Source organism: Copidosoma floridanum, unplaced genomic scaffold, assembly GCF_036245765.1.
Source record: "Copidosoma floridanum isolate Cflo_tuat_1 unplaced genomic scaffold, Cflo_Japanese_pri ptg000019l, whole genome shotgun sequence".
NCBI lineage: Eukaryota > Metazoa > Arthropoda > Insecta > Hymenoptera > Encyrtidae > Copidosoma > Copidosoma floridanum.
Window position 1 is genome coordinate 16945594 of NW_028321896.1, and position 14301 is coordinate 16959894.

At 40.0% G+C, this 14301-nt stretch overlaps 3 protein-coding genes across 4 annotated transcripts in view; 2 read left to right on the forward strand and 1 right to left on the reverse strand.

Annotated features, from left to right (window-relative positions):
* The first annotated feature begins 450 nt into the window (after positions 1-450).
* MFS3 (major facilitator superfamily transporter 3) lies at positions 451-10369 on the forward strand. Its single transcript, XM_014351447.3, has 10 exons — positions 451-699; positions 7099-7271; positions 7485-7805; positions 8112-8199; positions 8423-8649; positions 8723-8875; positions 8950-9082; positions 9215-9351; positions 9429-9530; positions 9694-10369. Exons 1-10 carry the CDS (start codon positions 669-671, stop codon positions 9865-9867), a joined length of 1539 nt encoding a protein of 512 aa, XP_014206933.1. The 5' UTR covers positions 451-668; the 3' UTR covers positions 9868-10369.
* On the reverse strand, positions 9602-12549 carry l(2)10685 (5-methylcytosine rRNA methyltransferase l(2)10685). Its single transcript, XM_014351448.3, has 9 exons — positions 12413-12549; positions 12135-12317; positions 11695-12061; positions 11433-11615; positions 11082-11365; positions 10863-10987; positions 10648-10785; positions 10435-10581; positions 9602-9846 (listed from the first exon to the last, which is right to left on the reverse strand). Exons 1-8 carry the CDS (start codon positions 12545-12547, stop codon positions 10440-10442), a joined length of 1557 nt encoding a protein of 518 aa, XP_014206934.3. The 5' UTR covers positions 12548-12549; the 3' UTR covers positions 9602-9846; positions 10435-10439.
* Positions 12550-13349: 800 nt separating this feature from the next.
* The window catches only part of LOC106638398 (uncharacterized), a 31073-nt gene continuing 30121 nt past the window's right edge, over positions 13350-14301 (forward strand). For both annotated transcript variants that reach the window (XR_001338951.2, XM_014351524.2), the window contains exon 1: positions 13350-13589. The gene's annotated coding sequence lies outside the window, so the exon portion shown is untranslated. The remainder of the gene's footprint in view (positions 13590-14301) is intronic.

Consider the following 14301-nt stretch of genomic DNA (forward strand, 5'->3'; position numbering starts at 1 on the left):
TATATATATATATATATATATATATATATATATATATACCATGGGGTGCATGGGGGGGGGAGAAAAACTCGGGCTTCGTCCGCGGCTCAGTCGCCGGATAGCCATCATCACCTACGTAAGGGGGGTCCGACCGAACCCACCCCCGTAAACATATATTTATAAAATACACGTATCGCGCGTGTTTGACTATTTTTCTTTGTTGTTGTTGTTGTTTTCCATTTTCAACCGGTTTCCCACCCAGTAAAAATTTTTATACCGATTATACATACACTGGGTTCGTTTATCACGGAAAAAAAGAGTGCGTCCCGTATACAGTTGTGGGCGCTCCGACAAGTTGGGGGGGGGGGCTTCGCGCGCGAGAAGAGGCGGCGGTGAGAGTGCGTGTCTATCCATCTCCTCTCGAAAAGCGCGAGGAGAGAGAGAGAGAGAGAGAGAGGGTATAGTAAATGAGTCACGGCGCCGCTGCTTCCTCCGTCGCGTATACCACCGCCGGCGAGCGTTTTCGGCCAGTCGGTCTTTGTACGCCCGGTGGTTCGGGACAAGCCCGGTGTTGCTCTATCATTGAAAGTGTGATCTTTTTCTTTGGTGCTCGCTTTTGGGGGGGGTAATGCACAAGCTCCGAGGTGATTGAAACAACGACAATTGTCGGCGGAACTTTTGCTTTCATCATGGTCAATAACACCGAGGAAGGGAGCCGAGGTGAGTGCTTTACGTCATTGCTCTTGTTGATTGTCACAGGGTTCTTTTTTTTTTTTTTTTTTTTCTAATTGTTTCATCCACGACCCTACCGTGCGGATGAATCGGTGGAAAAATCAGAGCGGTTGTTTCAAATTTCACTGATTCGGTTTCACGGAGAAAAAGAGAGAGAGAGAGAAATAGCATCGATACGGCAAAAATCTTGCACATACAAGTGTAAGCTACAGGGGTTTGGTTTGTGCAACACGCGCAACGCTGCAAAAAGCGCGATTGCATCTCGCGTGCAGCTCAGGGGGTGTACCTTTACAACACACGCCGCTTGCTTCCTACATATATATATATACACACGTATACGCGCAATTATAGGGTACATAATATAAAGCTGGGCGAGAGTACGGACGCGTGGAGGGGGAAAATAAAAAATAAGCTCGCGCGCTAAAACAGTCGGAGGATTCGGCGCGCCGTGTACCAGTATATTGTATATATATACACCTGCTTACCGCGCGGTCACACGTGTTGTTGGGATTTCGTCGTCACAGCCGCCCGGCAGAGTATATATCACGTATACAGGTGATTCCCTATAAACTCTGATTGCAAGGGTAGATTTTGTTCCCAAGCTTTCCAAACTCCGCTCCACTTGGTCCCAGCAGTTTGTGGCGAAAGTGATGCTCCCCGAAACCTTGCCGTGGGTATATGTAAGAGAAAATCATCCCCCGTAGGGTGTTTGGGTTAATTATCCTCTCGTCCCGAAGAAGAGCCGAGCAGCAGAGGTCACCTTGGAACCAGACGGGGGGAGAGAGAGAGGGAGATGACGAAGCCAGCGCGCTCCGGACGACCTTTGAGTCTCCTCCCGGCTTCTCCGTTGTCGCCTCCGTGCGTGGCTTGATGGCTCTTCCTAATCGATGCCCACCCGAAAATTGGTTATTGTATTGCCGAGACACGCGATCCGAGAGGAAAAAAGGAGGAGGGGTGGTCCATGTGTGCGAAAATTTTTTCTTTTTTTTTTTTTTTTCTCTTTGCTATTTCGTGTTTCTTTGAACAAGCTGTTTTGTTTTATTTCGCAGGCCTGGCTCTTCCGGGGCAAAGGGAAAAACAAAAACAAAAAATAAAAAATAAACGATGGATGAGAGCGGGTGAGCTGGATAGAGATGCCGACCCCTTACGAGTATTGTATATGTGGGGAGCCACGCTACCGCGGAACATTACGTATATATATGGCGATCTCGAAAGTGGCACTCGGCGTATTTATTTGGGGGGGAATATTATACGCTCGAGTCGTTGCGTTTAGTTGGGGGTTGTGTCTGTGTGTGGAAAAGTAGGGTGTTACAGGAAAGAGGGAGCGAAGCCGTGCGGGTTTGACGTTTCGGGGCTTTTTTTTTTTTTTTTTTTTTTACTCGAACGGCAAAAAAAAGTTTTACGAATCGATGTGTACGGGTGTACCTATATGGTTGCAAAAAGGTTTTATTTTTTCCACCCCCCGTAAGTGAGGGTTTAATCATTCGGCGGTAGCTGGGGGAGAGCAAGCGCTATCTTGAGGTTTATTTCTCTGAGTGTGAAAAAGTAACCCAGAACGTCCATAATTTCATTCTAGGTATGGGCATTTCGAAGCTATATACACGGAAATGAGTTTTCCGAGATGGTGACTTTTTTCCCTGATAAATTTTACAAACCTCTTGATTTTTTCTTTCTCGAGCCGTCGGCAGTTTACTGAATGGGATGCGTGAATGTTTTTTTTTTTAATCCGGAAATCCTTTGTTTTATATCTATTTTTCTTTGCTTCGTTTCAGAAGTTTTTTTGATTATTGTGGATTCTTACATTTTTTTTAAATTTAATTTAATGATTCAAGTGAAAAAACCACGTTTCTTTAAGAAACATTTCACAAGTTCACTTTTTTCCTTGAAATGTTGAAAAAAAAAAAAAATTTAACTAATGGGATACTTTTGCATACTGTGATACGACGATGCTAATTTTTTGCAAATTGCTTAAATTTCCTTAAACAGAAACATATTATTTTATGTGATTGATATTTTTAAACTGTAAAATTTATGTTGGAAACTCACATTTTTGTAAAGAATAAATAAATTACTGTTCAACCAACTCTGTAAAAGTTTGTTTAAATAACATTATGGATTTTTTTTTTTTTTTTTTCATACATATCTAAAGATACAAAATTTATGCAAGTTGATAAGTTAATTTGGTTATTTCTGATGTATAATTTGAACTTCTAAATAATTTAGAGAACATGAAAGTTTGAATTACAAACGAAACGTGTGTGTATATACATGAAATCGATCATTTTTCCACGTACACAATAGTAATGATGATAATAATAATGCACGTGTGCACGAACACTTATACACGTATAATATTAATCTAGAGTTGCCATATTTTCGAAATCGCTGCGCCTGACGCAATCGTAAGGGATTTATGAAAGATTCACGGGAGGCGCTCGATACACGAGGCCTTCGGTCACGCACACTCCAAAAAAAAAAAAAAAAAAAAAAAAAAACAGGGATCGCTTACAGTACACGCGTATAATGTGTATCATATTGAGAGATTATTTTTTTTTGGAAAAGTTTCTCATGCATCACAATGTATACATCATACGCTGCTAAGTTATTAATCAGTAGACTCTATCAAAAAGATTCCTTTCCCATATTTATAGATTTTTTTTTTTCTACTTCAACATTCAGTCTGTCGAACAGTTCATACGTACACAATACGTAAAAAGGACCACTTGCAATAAGTGAATGAATAATCGAAAATTCGAAGCTTCAACTAAACATTGACCGATTATATTAGTTAAAATTAAGTTCAGTCATTATCGTATCATTATATTAGTAACTTTTTTGGTAAGCGATCCTTTGTGCCATTCTTTGTCAGTGACGTTTTAAGTTGTAGTAATTTTGAGAAATTTTCCCTTTTCTTGAATGAACGTCAATAGAAGAGCTTTAATGTAAGTAAAATTTCATCACCGATTCAGAAACAAACAGACAACATTTAAGTAAACGAAAACTGTTCTCACCTCGAGGAACTAGATTAGAGTATATAAAAAAGTGTCAACTGTACCCATTCCAATATTCGATGTCACCCCAATCCTTTCCCTTTAAAAGAGCAAAGACATACGAGTAGCAGCCTATAAAAAAAACATCGGAAAAACAGATTCGACGGAACGAGTCAAGTTTCAGAGGAAGAGATACAAGAAGATTGTGTACATAAATGTAGGTACTCGAGCTTAATTGCACATAAATACATCCATCGTGGGTCCAATATAGCATGTAAATACCCAAAGAGGGAAAATTTGTCTCCTCATACAACCTATAATGAGAGTTTTTTTTTTTTTTTTCAACCAAGCAATTTCAAGCGCGCGTCAGTACGTGTACACACATGGGACGAAGATGAGGGGGTTGGTCGGCTAGCGTGTGCTCTCCTCGATTATTAAACTCCAGAGTTTCGAGGAGAGAGCGGGCGATGTATAACACTCCGACTTTCATTTTTTTTTTTTTTTTTTCCTTTCTTCTTTTCGGTAAAATGTTATTGCGATAAAGTTACGGAAGTATCGCGATGAATAATTCAGGGCCCGCCGTCGCCGCACTATAAATACACTCTCGGCTGTACACCCATTTACACGCGTCTTTTTTTTTTTTTTTTTTTTTTTTTTCTGTTCATTTATCGCGTTGAAGGTGGAAGTACACGTAAGTGAAATCTAGCCCTCTCGTGTAAACAAAAATAAACCCGACGAGCAATTTTTTTTTTTTTACCCACTACGTGGTTACTACGTGCAACCCTTCCTCACGTGCCACCTTCGATTTAGCTTTTACTTTGCGTGTGTCTACAAGATTGTACAGCGAAACTTCCCGTCTCGGTCTCGTCTCGAGGTCCCTATGGAAATATTCTCGAGACTATAGTATTTTTCTTACAAATTATTGACTCTCGGAAGCCTCGGAAAATGTCCTCGAGACAATCTCAGAGTACATATGTATGTATAGCCGTGTCTTATACATATATAACAGGAGGCTCAGTTGGACGTACGTACATATACGTATACGAGAAACTGCTTAGTTTAGATTGATGAGCCCCTCCGGTTTCCCGGACCAAATGAATCGGCCCTCGTTACAACTGCCAGGATTGTTTTCCTGATTGTTACCCAACAAAGTCCGCAGTGTAAACATACAAAGCTTTTAAAGGGTAACAAATTGAAAGGGAGCACCAGCGCGTGCATGTTATCACATGTATTATTTTACAGAAGAGCCGCACAATTTGTTTCTATATGTATATACTACATACTAATGGATTGTGTGTGTACGGCGACCACCCCCCACCATTGCAATCGTAATCAGGTTGGAGCGAAAAAATATTTATTAGCTACGAAAGTTTGTTGTTCGGCTGTTGTTGGAAAGTATAAAGTTTTCCCTACTTTTTCAAAGAGGAGCAAAGAAACTTCATTCGTGTACGTTATACATATAGCCGTGCTCTCCTTTTACAACTTTCACACTTGTACAAGTGGGTCCGCTTTTTAGTAGTAGTAATAATAATAATAATAATGCAGTTGACGTTACTGTCCTTTTTGTTTTTTATTTTAATGGGTCCACGAAAAACCTGTACAAAAGTACAACTATAGTTCTTGCGCCACTTCGAGCTGGAGGCTGCGATCATATCGAATCTGACGCAAATCGGTGCCACCAAAATAATGATAACTCGTTTCGAATTAAAATAAACCCGAGCAAATACTAGGTTTTAATTGTTTTTGACGTAAGACGTAAAATTGAATATTATATTAATCGTGTGCCACGGCTATAATTCAATTATGCGTTGTTTTGTGTATCACAATTATATATATATACATCAAAGCACTTTGAACGTACGACCCGTTGCGTAGGATTGGTAAATTGGGTTGAAAAAGCGCCAGCGACAGCGCTAATGGGATACAATTAAGATATAATCACGGGTTGATGGTATAATTCAGGGAAAGAGGGAGAAACGAGGGTATAACTTGTAGAGCCAGTTAATCTAATATTTTTCGCGTATACGACGCGGTGGGTAAGGGTGTATCGATGTTGTTTCCCGAGTCCTTTAATCTCAATCAGCTACGAGCCATTAGTCGCAAGTAAATGGGCAGTACCGCGAGCAATGCAAAACACGAAGGAATGACAAATAACGTAGCTATCAGAGAATATGGAAATTGAATTTTATCGGTGGAAAAAATTATCAATTAAAATTAAGCGATAACACCAATGAATGTCGTACAAATGATGCACAGAAGTTTTTTTATTTTCGTTTAGAAATTTGAGCGCAGGTTACATTATAGTTATGGATAATCGCGTGAAAAGATGATAAAAATTTAACTAAGAAAATTTGCCCTGACCCGTTGTTTCGCCCGGCGTCGAAAAATCGCGCTCAGAACCCGGGGTCAAGAGATAATAATGGAGGAAGAGAAGAAAAATTGGGAAACCAGTAGTCGCGCGTTGAAAGAAAATGTTTCGTCACAAATGGATACAGCCAAGCTGTACATATATAGGTGGCAATGGTCCCGTTCTCGAAATAATTCCTTCCGTACGAAAAACAAAACCACTCCCTGCCTCTCCACCCACGCCCGTGTACGTGGCTTGTGTGCACAGTTGGACCCGTACACAGAGCAATGCACATCAGAGGCACGCCAAATCAAACGAAAATGGGAAGGAGGAGCTTTTTATTTTCGGCGCTGGGATCGCTCGCTTCGTAGACCGCGTACTTGAAAATCGACGCTTGCAGGCAGGCACGCGTTATCGGAAAAAACGATAATTTACAGGGAAAGAAAAAACGAGTCAAAGACCTGAAAAGGTGTCGCCTATAGCGCAGGCACTGTACTTCTCACACGTGTACATCCGCGATGTGTAATATGTATTCCGCAAAGATTGTCCGTGCAGGGGTGGTGAGGCGCGTCGATTGGCAAGTTGCCCGCGAGTCTAAAACCTGTTGTACCTTATTTGCCTTATTATTTCGCGCGCGCATCGGATGCCCGAGTTGTGTACACATACGTTTTGGCTTATTGGGGAAGATTTATGCCCTCCACGAGGGGAGATTTCAATCGAGGATGAGAAATGGGGAGGTATTTTTCTCTCCTCTCTCTTTTTTTTTTCCACAAAAGTTCGACGAACGATACCGATCTTGCGATTCGACGGAGGAACGAGTTGAGCGGCTGATGAATTACAACGCGACGATTCGTACCTTTCGGGAGACGATGATGTTTCAGTTAAGGGGGAGGTGCTTTCTTTTGAAGGTGTACGGCGTTTCTGTTTTTGCTCGAGATTAACGACTCTCGCGTGTCACTCTCCCTCCGGAACAAAACGAGAGCAGCCACCGTACCCCTTAGTCAGCATCGACAGGTCGTATACAGAGCACATTTTGTGTATTGTCTACAGGAGGAGGACTGTCAGCCCGTTACTACATGGCGATGATGGGCTCCGTCGGATTGGCCATTATTTACGGCTTCAAAGTCAACCTGAGCATAGCCATAGTCGCGATGGTCAACAGCACTGCCGTCAGAGAAATGAACCTCAACAAGACTATCCTCTCGCACAACGCCACCGTCAAGGTACCGCAAAAACATATACCCATGTATTCCCCCCTTCCCCCCTTTGTAACATCTTGTGTGTAACTCTGCCGTTGATGCGATTACTCCCTAATGGAGCTCGGTACCATACCGTAAGTGCATGGTCGATCGATCGGACCCGTTTGGAGAGCGGAGCTTTAAAAAAATTCTTGTTTAATGGCAATTAAAAGTGCGAAAGTGAAAATACCTGTACAGGTGCACAACCTGACGCGGAATCCGAGCAGCGGTCTGGCGAGCGTGAGTTTGTCGGATCCGAGGCAGCAGCAGCAGCAGCAGCGGGAAGATGGGCCATTCGTGTGGGACGATAATGAGGTGGGCCTGATACTCAGCATGTACTTTTGGGGCTACATCGTGTCGCTGATGCCCGGAGGGATGATGGCAGAGTACGTGTCCGCCAAGTGGGTGCTCAACGTCTCGGTTTTCCTCAACGTCGTCGCCTCGCTGCTTATGCCCATTGCCGCCGAGATACATTACGCCGCTTTCCTCGTCATGAGGGTCATCCAGGGCATTGGTGGGGTAAGTCATTTTTTCTTTTTTTTTTTTTTTTTATAGTTGTACATTAATTTTTTTCATACTTCTGTCAACTATCAACTTGACATTCCACTACACGTTGAACTTGAGTTACTTTTATCATATTATTTCACATATCCCTCAATTCGCGCGAATCCCAATTAATACCATTTATGCACCACTTTGAAAACGATGTTTGTATTATGTATTTCTCATTTTCTTTTTTTTTTTTTTTTGTTAAAAAATGTCAAAGCTGAAGAAAAAAAAATTGAGGAAATAATGATACTAATATATTTTCGTGTAAAATTACAGGGTATCAGTTTTCCCGCAGTTCACGTCATGGTGGCCAAGTGGGCGCCGCCGAACGAGCGTAGCGTTCTCGCCTCCATCGCATACGCCGGTACGTCCTATTAAATACATACCCACTTGTGATATGATAGATACCATATTATTGTATTAATATTTCACGGTATTGGTACATAAATATAGCGCGCATCTCACAGATATTGGCCTTCGTTGAAGCACTGCCGTTGCTTTATTTATTAAAAAAAAAAAAAAAAAAAAAAAAAAAAAACACGAAAAGAATAGATTGGAAAGAGAGAGTATACCGATTTCGATTTCAGGAACTGCGATCGGCACTGTCATATTTCTACTGGGCTCGGGTATAATCGCCAAGAATCTCGGCTGGCAGTGGGTCTTCTACATCGAGGGCTCGGTTTGCATGCTGTGGTGCTTGGTATGGACCTTTACGATAAAGGACACGCCCGAGCAGCAAACGTTCCTCATCACGAGCGAGGAGAGGGAGTACATCATGACTTCGATCGGAACGACCAAGACGTCGCACAAAATGGTATACATTCCATACTTTTGGAATAAAAACTTGAAGTTGTTGATGTTAAATTTTGTTTTTCCTCGTGCGATAGAAATTGTCGACAGTGCCGTGGTTCCAAATATTCAAGTCACCGCCGTTTCTGGCCATCCTGTTTGCCCACTTTTGCAGCAATTTCGGCTGGTACATGTTCCTCATTGAACTTCCCACGTTCATGCAGCAGATACTCGCTTACAAACTCGAATCGGTAATTCAATGCTCGCACGATACGTGAAATGATGTTGCGAAAGAAATGAAAAAACAAATTTCTTTGTCCCCAAGAACACGTGGCTGTCGGCGTTACCGTTCTTCTTGATGTGGATATTCACGATGATTCTCGGCAAACTTCTTGCCCGCATGCAAGACAAAAACTGGATCTCCGTAACGGTGTCGAGAAAAATCGGAACGTTGTTCTGTAAGTTGAGCAAAAAAAAAAAAAAAAAAAAAAAAACTATCATACATATATAGAGCTACGTACAACGGTAAGTGGACAGACAGATAAGAAACTCGGATCAATAATGCCTTTTGCTTTTTTCCCTTGGCGCAGCATCGGCCATTCCTATGTTTTGTTTGCTCGGCGTGACGTACACCAGCGACAAGAATTGGGCCGTCGTACTGATGACGATTGGCATCATGTGCAAGGGTGGCATGTATTGCGGATTTTTGGCCAATCACATTGACTTGGTGGGTGATGGAATTAATTACCGCGTACGAGTGTTCTTGCTTTATTTTTCTTCGTAAAAACAACATTGAACTTCCAGGCGCCCAACTTCGCGGGTACGCTGATAGCCATCACAAACACTGTCGCTACAATACCAGGGATTCTCGTTCCTCTCATCGTTGGAAAATTGACTAGTGACGATGTGAGTTTATACGTTTGGAACAATTTACTTTTAATTCATAAAAAAAATGTGATGTGTTAAAATATGTGCAATTTATTTAAAACGTGTCACTGGCTACTTGTTTTAAATTAGGAACTAATGATAGTCGATTTTTTTTTATATTTACAAATAAATCTATTTACAGCACTCCATCGAGTCTTGGAAAGTCATCTTCTTCATGACGGTAACTCTGTACGTTGTCGAAATGTTGATCTACACGATGTTTGGTACCGGCGAGGAACAACCGTGGAACAAAGTCAAGTCCAAAGATCCCGAACGAACGGAACAAACCGTACCTCTGAAAGAAGCGAGACATTAATGTTTAAAATATGTTTGAAAAAAAAATCTACAAGTGTTGTTGCAACAGATGTCTTTCTCTTTGAGTGAAGAAACGTTGTAAATGTCCCAATGATGTGAAAAAATAATTTTTATGGACTTAATATTACGAAAAATAGCATTTTTACGGTTTAGCATTTTATAAAATGAGAAATGACTAGAGGAAAAACGTGCTATTATTTTTATCCTTGCTGTTCAATGCTTCATAATTTAAGTCACACAAATGACAGTACAAACTTTATATCGACGATTCACAGTAATTCTGCTAGCATACAGTTATGTGGGACATTTACATTAGATGGTTATTTCATGAGGAAAACGTATAAAAGTTTAAGGTTTGTAATTATTTATATATAGATATACAAGAAGAGCTGTACATTAAGTATATTTAAAATATTATTTAGCTAAATGATTTCAATATTTTTTCACTCAGTTAAAATTTCAAGATAACCAGTACGTTACAATTAACGTAATGACCACAAAGATAAAAATTGCATCATACAAAATTCAATTAAAAATAAAAGTTGACAAAACTAATTTTAGAACTCACTTTTTTCATTGTATTCTGATCATTTTGCAAAAGTACATTGGACCCCAATTCCTGCTTTTTGAAGGAACAACAATGTGACCATATTTAAGTGCCGAATCATTGAAATTGTATAAATACTTTAAAGGAACCAATGCATCCATCTGATCTCTGTAAATAAAATTAAAATCAAAATACTCATCAAAATTTGGATAGACGAAATAATTCGATGCTCACATGACTTTATACACTACATTGTGTTCTTCAAAAGCCTTTTTAAGAGCCATTTGAACAACACCGTCGTTTTGAATGGGACTCAAAGTGCACGTTGAATACACAACAGTGCCACCAGGAATTGCAAGCTTCAATGCATTTCTAAAAATATGACAAAAAAACATTGTGTATTTTCTAGATATCAAAAAAAATTAAACAGTTTCGTATAAATTACTTACACTAAAATTTCTGATTGTAGCTCAGGCAACCTCAGCCTTTCTTTGATTCTACTTCCCTTAAATATATTATTGTCAAATTCATGAAGAACATGTCTATCTGTCGTGCAAGGCACATCGACGAGTATCTGAAAAAATAAAAATAAAAAAATAAATAAATTGTATTGTCTCATAAATTATACTTCGAAATAACTTTGAAAGTATTATGCGCCAAAAGTATACCTTGTTGTAAACACCATTGTCTTCAATATGTCTAGCGTCAGATTGAGTGATGTAAAATGATTTATCACAATATTTTTCCAATAAAAATTCATGGATAAAAGTATTTATTCTATTAATTCTTGATTCTTGAATGTCATTGGCAACTGCAAGGCGGAGCCGTAACGTTTGCAGGGCCATCATAGTTTTTCCGCCAGGTGCAGCACACATATCTAAAAACTTATCTCCAGGCTGTAAATCTAGCGACAAGATGGGCAGTACTGAAGCACCATCAAGAACAAAATAATCTGCAAAAATAAACATGTTACAAGAGCTAAAAAAATTTCAATTAAATGTAGCTGCTCGATTCATTACCTAAGAGATCTGTAGAGCCAGTTTTGGGTTTTGGAAACTTAGTATTGTTACCTTCTTCAAAGGTATATAGTAAAAGATGATCAGGGAAATTCATATCATTTTCTTTTTCAATTTTGATTCTAAAATCAGCACCTTGTGTGTAGTAATTGTAATGTTCTGACTCCAAAACAAAATCCTCCATTCCTGAAAAATCATTGTGATAACATTCTATACTGCCTTCAATAGAAATAATAAAAATTAAAATTTATGCTTTTCTACAAACCTTTTAATTTTGTTGCTGGAACGTACTCGTACAAGAAGGAAGATGATTCAGCACATGCAGGACTGATAATACGATCTTTACTTGTCACCACTTTTAGATCTGTCTCTATAGACTTAAGCTTTACCGGTTGAAAAGAACTGTTGTCATATTCACTTTCCTTCTCTATGACATTTTGAGTATGATCATCACTGGGATCTGTGTAAACAGATGTGACATTTTTCTTTTGTTCTTCAACTATATTTCCCAGCTTTTCATTCATCAGTCTAATTGTTTCTTGATATCCTTTAGGTCGAACTAGTGATTTTTCATAATCAATGCTACGTTTAACTGAATCATAAACTGACTTTAAACTCATTGCTCCCAAATTCTGCAATAATCGATGAGTATTAAAATGATGAATTTAATGTTTCATGGTTACTCGGATGATTTAAAAAGTTTACCTCCAATTCACTGCATATTCTCTCGGTATCGCTAAAATTATTAACAACAGCGACATATTTGTGGTTCTTAGCTAACATTGCCGATCTGATGTGTTTCCAAGATTCTCCATAAACTTTTTCATAAAAATCATCAAAGTGATCGAGGGCTCTCTGAGTGCACGTCACCTTTTTTTTGACCTCAGACTATCCTTGTAAAACAAAATAACAGTGAAAAAAAATGATGCAAACATCGACAAAATTATTATTTCACTTTAATTAAAAAAAAAAAAAGGCCTCACCCAGTGATGTTGTGGATTTCTGTATCTCACTGGAATAAACAGCACATTGTGCAATTTAACGTTTTTGAACAACTGTGCCATTATTATGTAGATTTTTTTATTTACAGAAATTATAAACAATACACGATTGAGCATGCATAGTAATCTCAGGTTATGTTATGATCGTGTCACTAGATAACGTAGGGATATTCCAAGATTTTCAGGGACAAATTAATTTACGATGTTGTTGAAAGCTCTCCCAAATGACGAGAGGGGAGCTACTAAAAGCTCAGCGCGAAAATTTAAACTCAACCTTCAGAATCGATTTTTCTTTGGAGATCCTTGCTTATTATGGATGTCAACTACATGGTAACGAACATCTAAAATCAAGCTTTTCCTACTACTATAAATATTTATTGTAAAAGTCATGAGAGCGCTAATATACATAATTGATTGCGTGTCGACGGCAGCGCTGGCGTCGCGTCGTCTGCATCTTTCTATGTCTCTCTCCCGTCCCCCTCTCCCGCATGCACGGAGTGGAGGCCATTTAATTAGTTGAGCGGGAAATTCAAACATTTAATTCCCATTGGCTGATTCGACCACATAACCTCTTTCATTGGTCAATTTTATACTTCCCGCTCAACGAATTAAACGGCCTCAGTGCCTCCACTGGACGAGGAGGGAAAGAGATGGAAGTAAAACTGACAGCTCCGACTCCGAAACTCCGAAACCCAATAGCAGCACACAAACACACGTCTCTCTCTCTCCTGCGCCCAGTCTGATATTATATCCTTTCTTGGTTCAGCCTCTGCTCACTGTACACACAAATACATGCACATAGCAAACCGCGTAGTCCTTCGCGCACCGCGACCCAGGCAAGAGCAGCAGTACCAGCCTGACCGCTGCAGGGCAGGCTGTTGAGCTGTAGTTTATACCGCGAGCTGGAGCGGTGAAAGAAAAAAAAAAAAAACCGAGAGAACAGAGCGCAGGTAATAGACTTTTACCTGCTGCCCGATGTGAAGGTTCATACATACATATACAATACACGCACCTACCTCCTCGGGAGCCAATTGTGCGTTTGTAAACTTTGTTCTCGCGCTTGTGCCGTGTGTGTTTTTTTTGGGTGTTGTTGTTGTTGTTGTTTTTACACGCAGTGATAAGTACCTGTATAGACAGTGTTTTTCCAGTAAACCAGGAAGTAAGTACACTGCATGTACGTACAATTGACCGTCTATTATTACAATATAGTTCATTGTAGAGCGCAGCGTTGATATGTCAGGCGAGTATCAGGACTATGTACTTCATGACACCAGGTAGCCCATTAGGGTCTCGGGGAACGTGTGTACGTGCGTTCGTTATGGGGATTGCGAAAAGGACGAAGGGAGAGTTTCTTTGATAAGTAGATACTGAGAAAAAATAATCCTCGTAAAGGAAAAAAAGGGGGGGCCGATAAAGGTATGCCTGGCATGTTGTGATTGCACTGCAAGGAGAATAATAATAGAATAATAAACGAGAAGGCGAGGGGGTGTTGGAGTCGGCGATGCGCTCCATATTGATCTCGCGACTCAGCTGCTTCTTCTTCTCCCTTGTGTATATGTGTTCTCCGGTCGCCACTGCTCCTGTCTTTTGCCTGACCTGAGCCGAGAGTATTATAAGTATACAACGCTATACACACTCCGAGTAATCGTCAACTCTTTTATTATACTTGCACCGACTTACGTCAATCTCCACTTTTTTTTTTTTTTTTTTTTTTTTTTTTTCACCCAACGGGTACTTCTTTTTTTGTTGTTGCTTTACTACACTGGTTGCAGTGTCTATACGTTATTGTACTTTCCCCCCTCGTTTCGATTTTCTCTGCTTCGACTCTCCTCTCCGCAGTTGCCGGCTCCTTTTGTTCGTTCATTCATTTT

Excerpts from the sequence above, each read along its gene's own strand:
- MFS3 (XM_014351447.3), top strand. The coding sequence starts at position 669 with ATGGTCAATAACACCGAGGAAGGGAGCCGAG. Across the intron at positions 700-7,098 it reads CACCGAGGAAGGGAGCCGAG|GAGGAGGACTGTCAGCCCGT; the intron begins GTGAGTGCTTTA and ends TATTGTCTACAG. Across the intron at positions 9,531-9,693 it reads GAAAATTGACTAGTGACGAT|CACTCCATCGAGTCTTGGAA; the intron begins GTGAGTTTATAC and ends ATCTATTTACAG.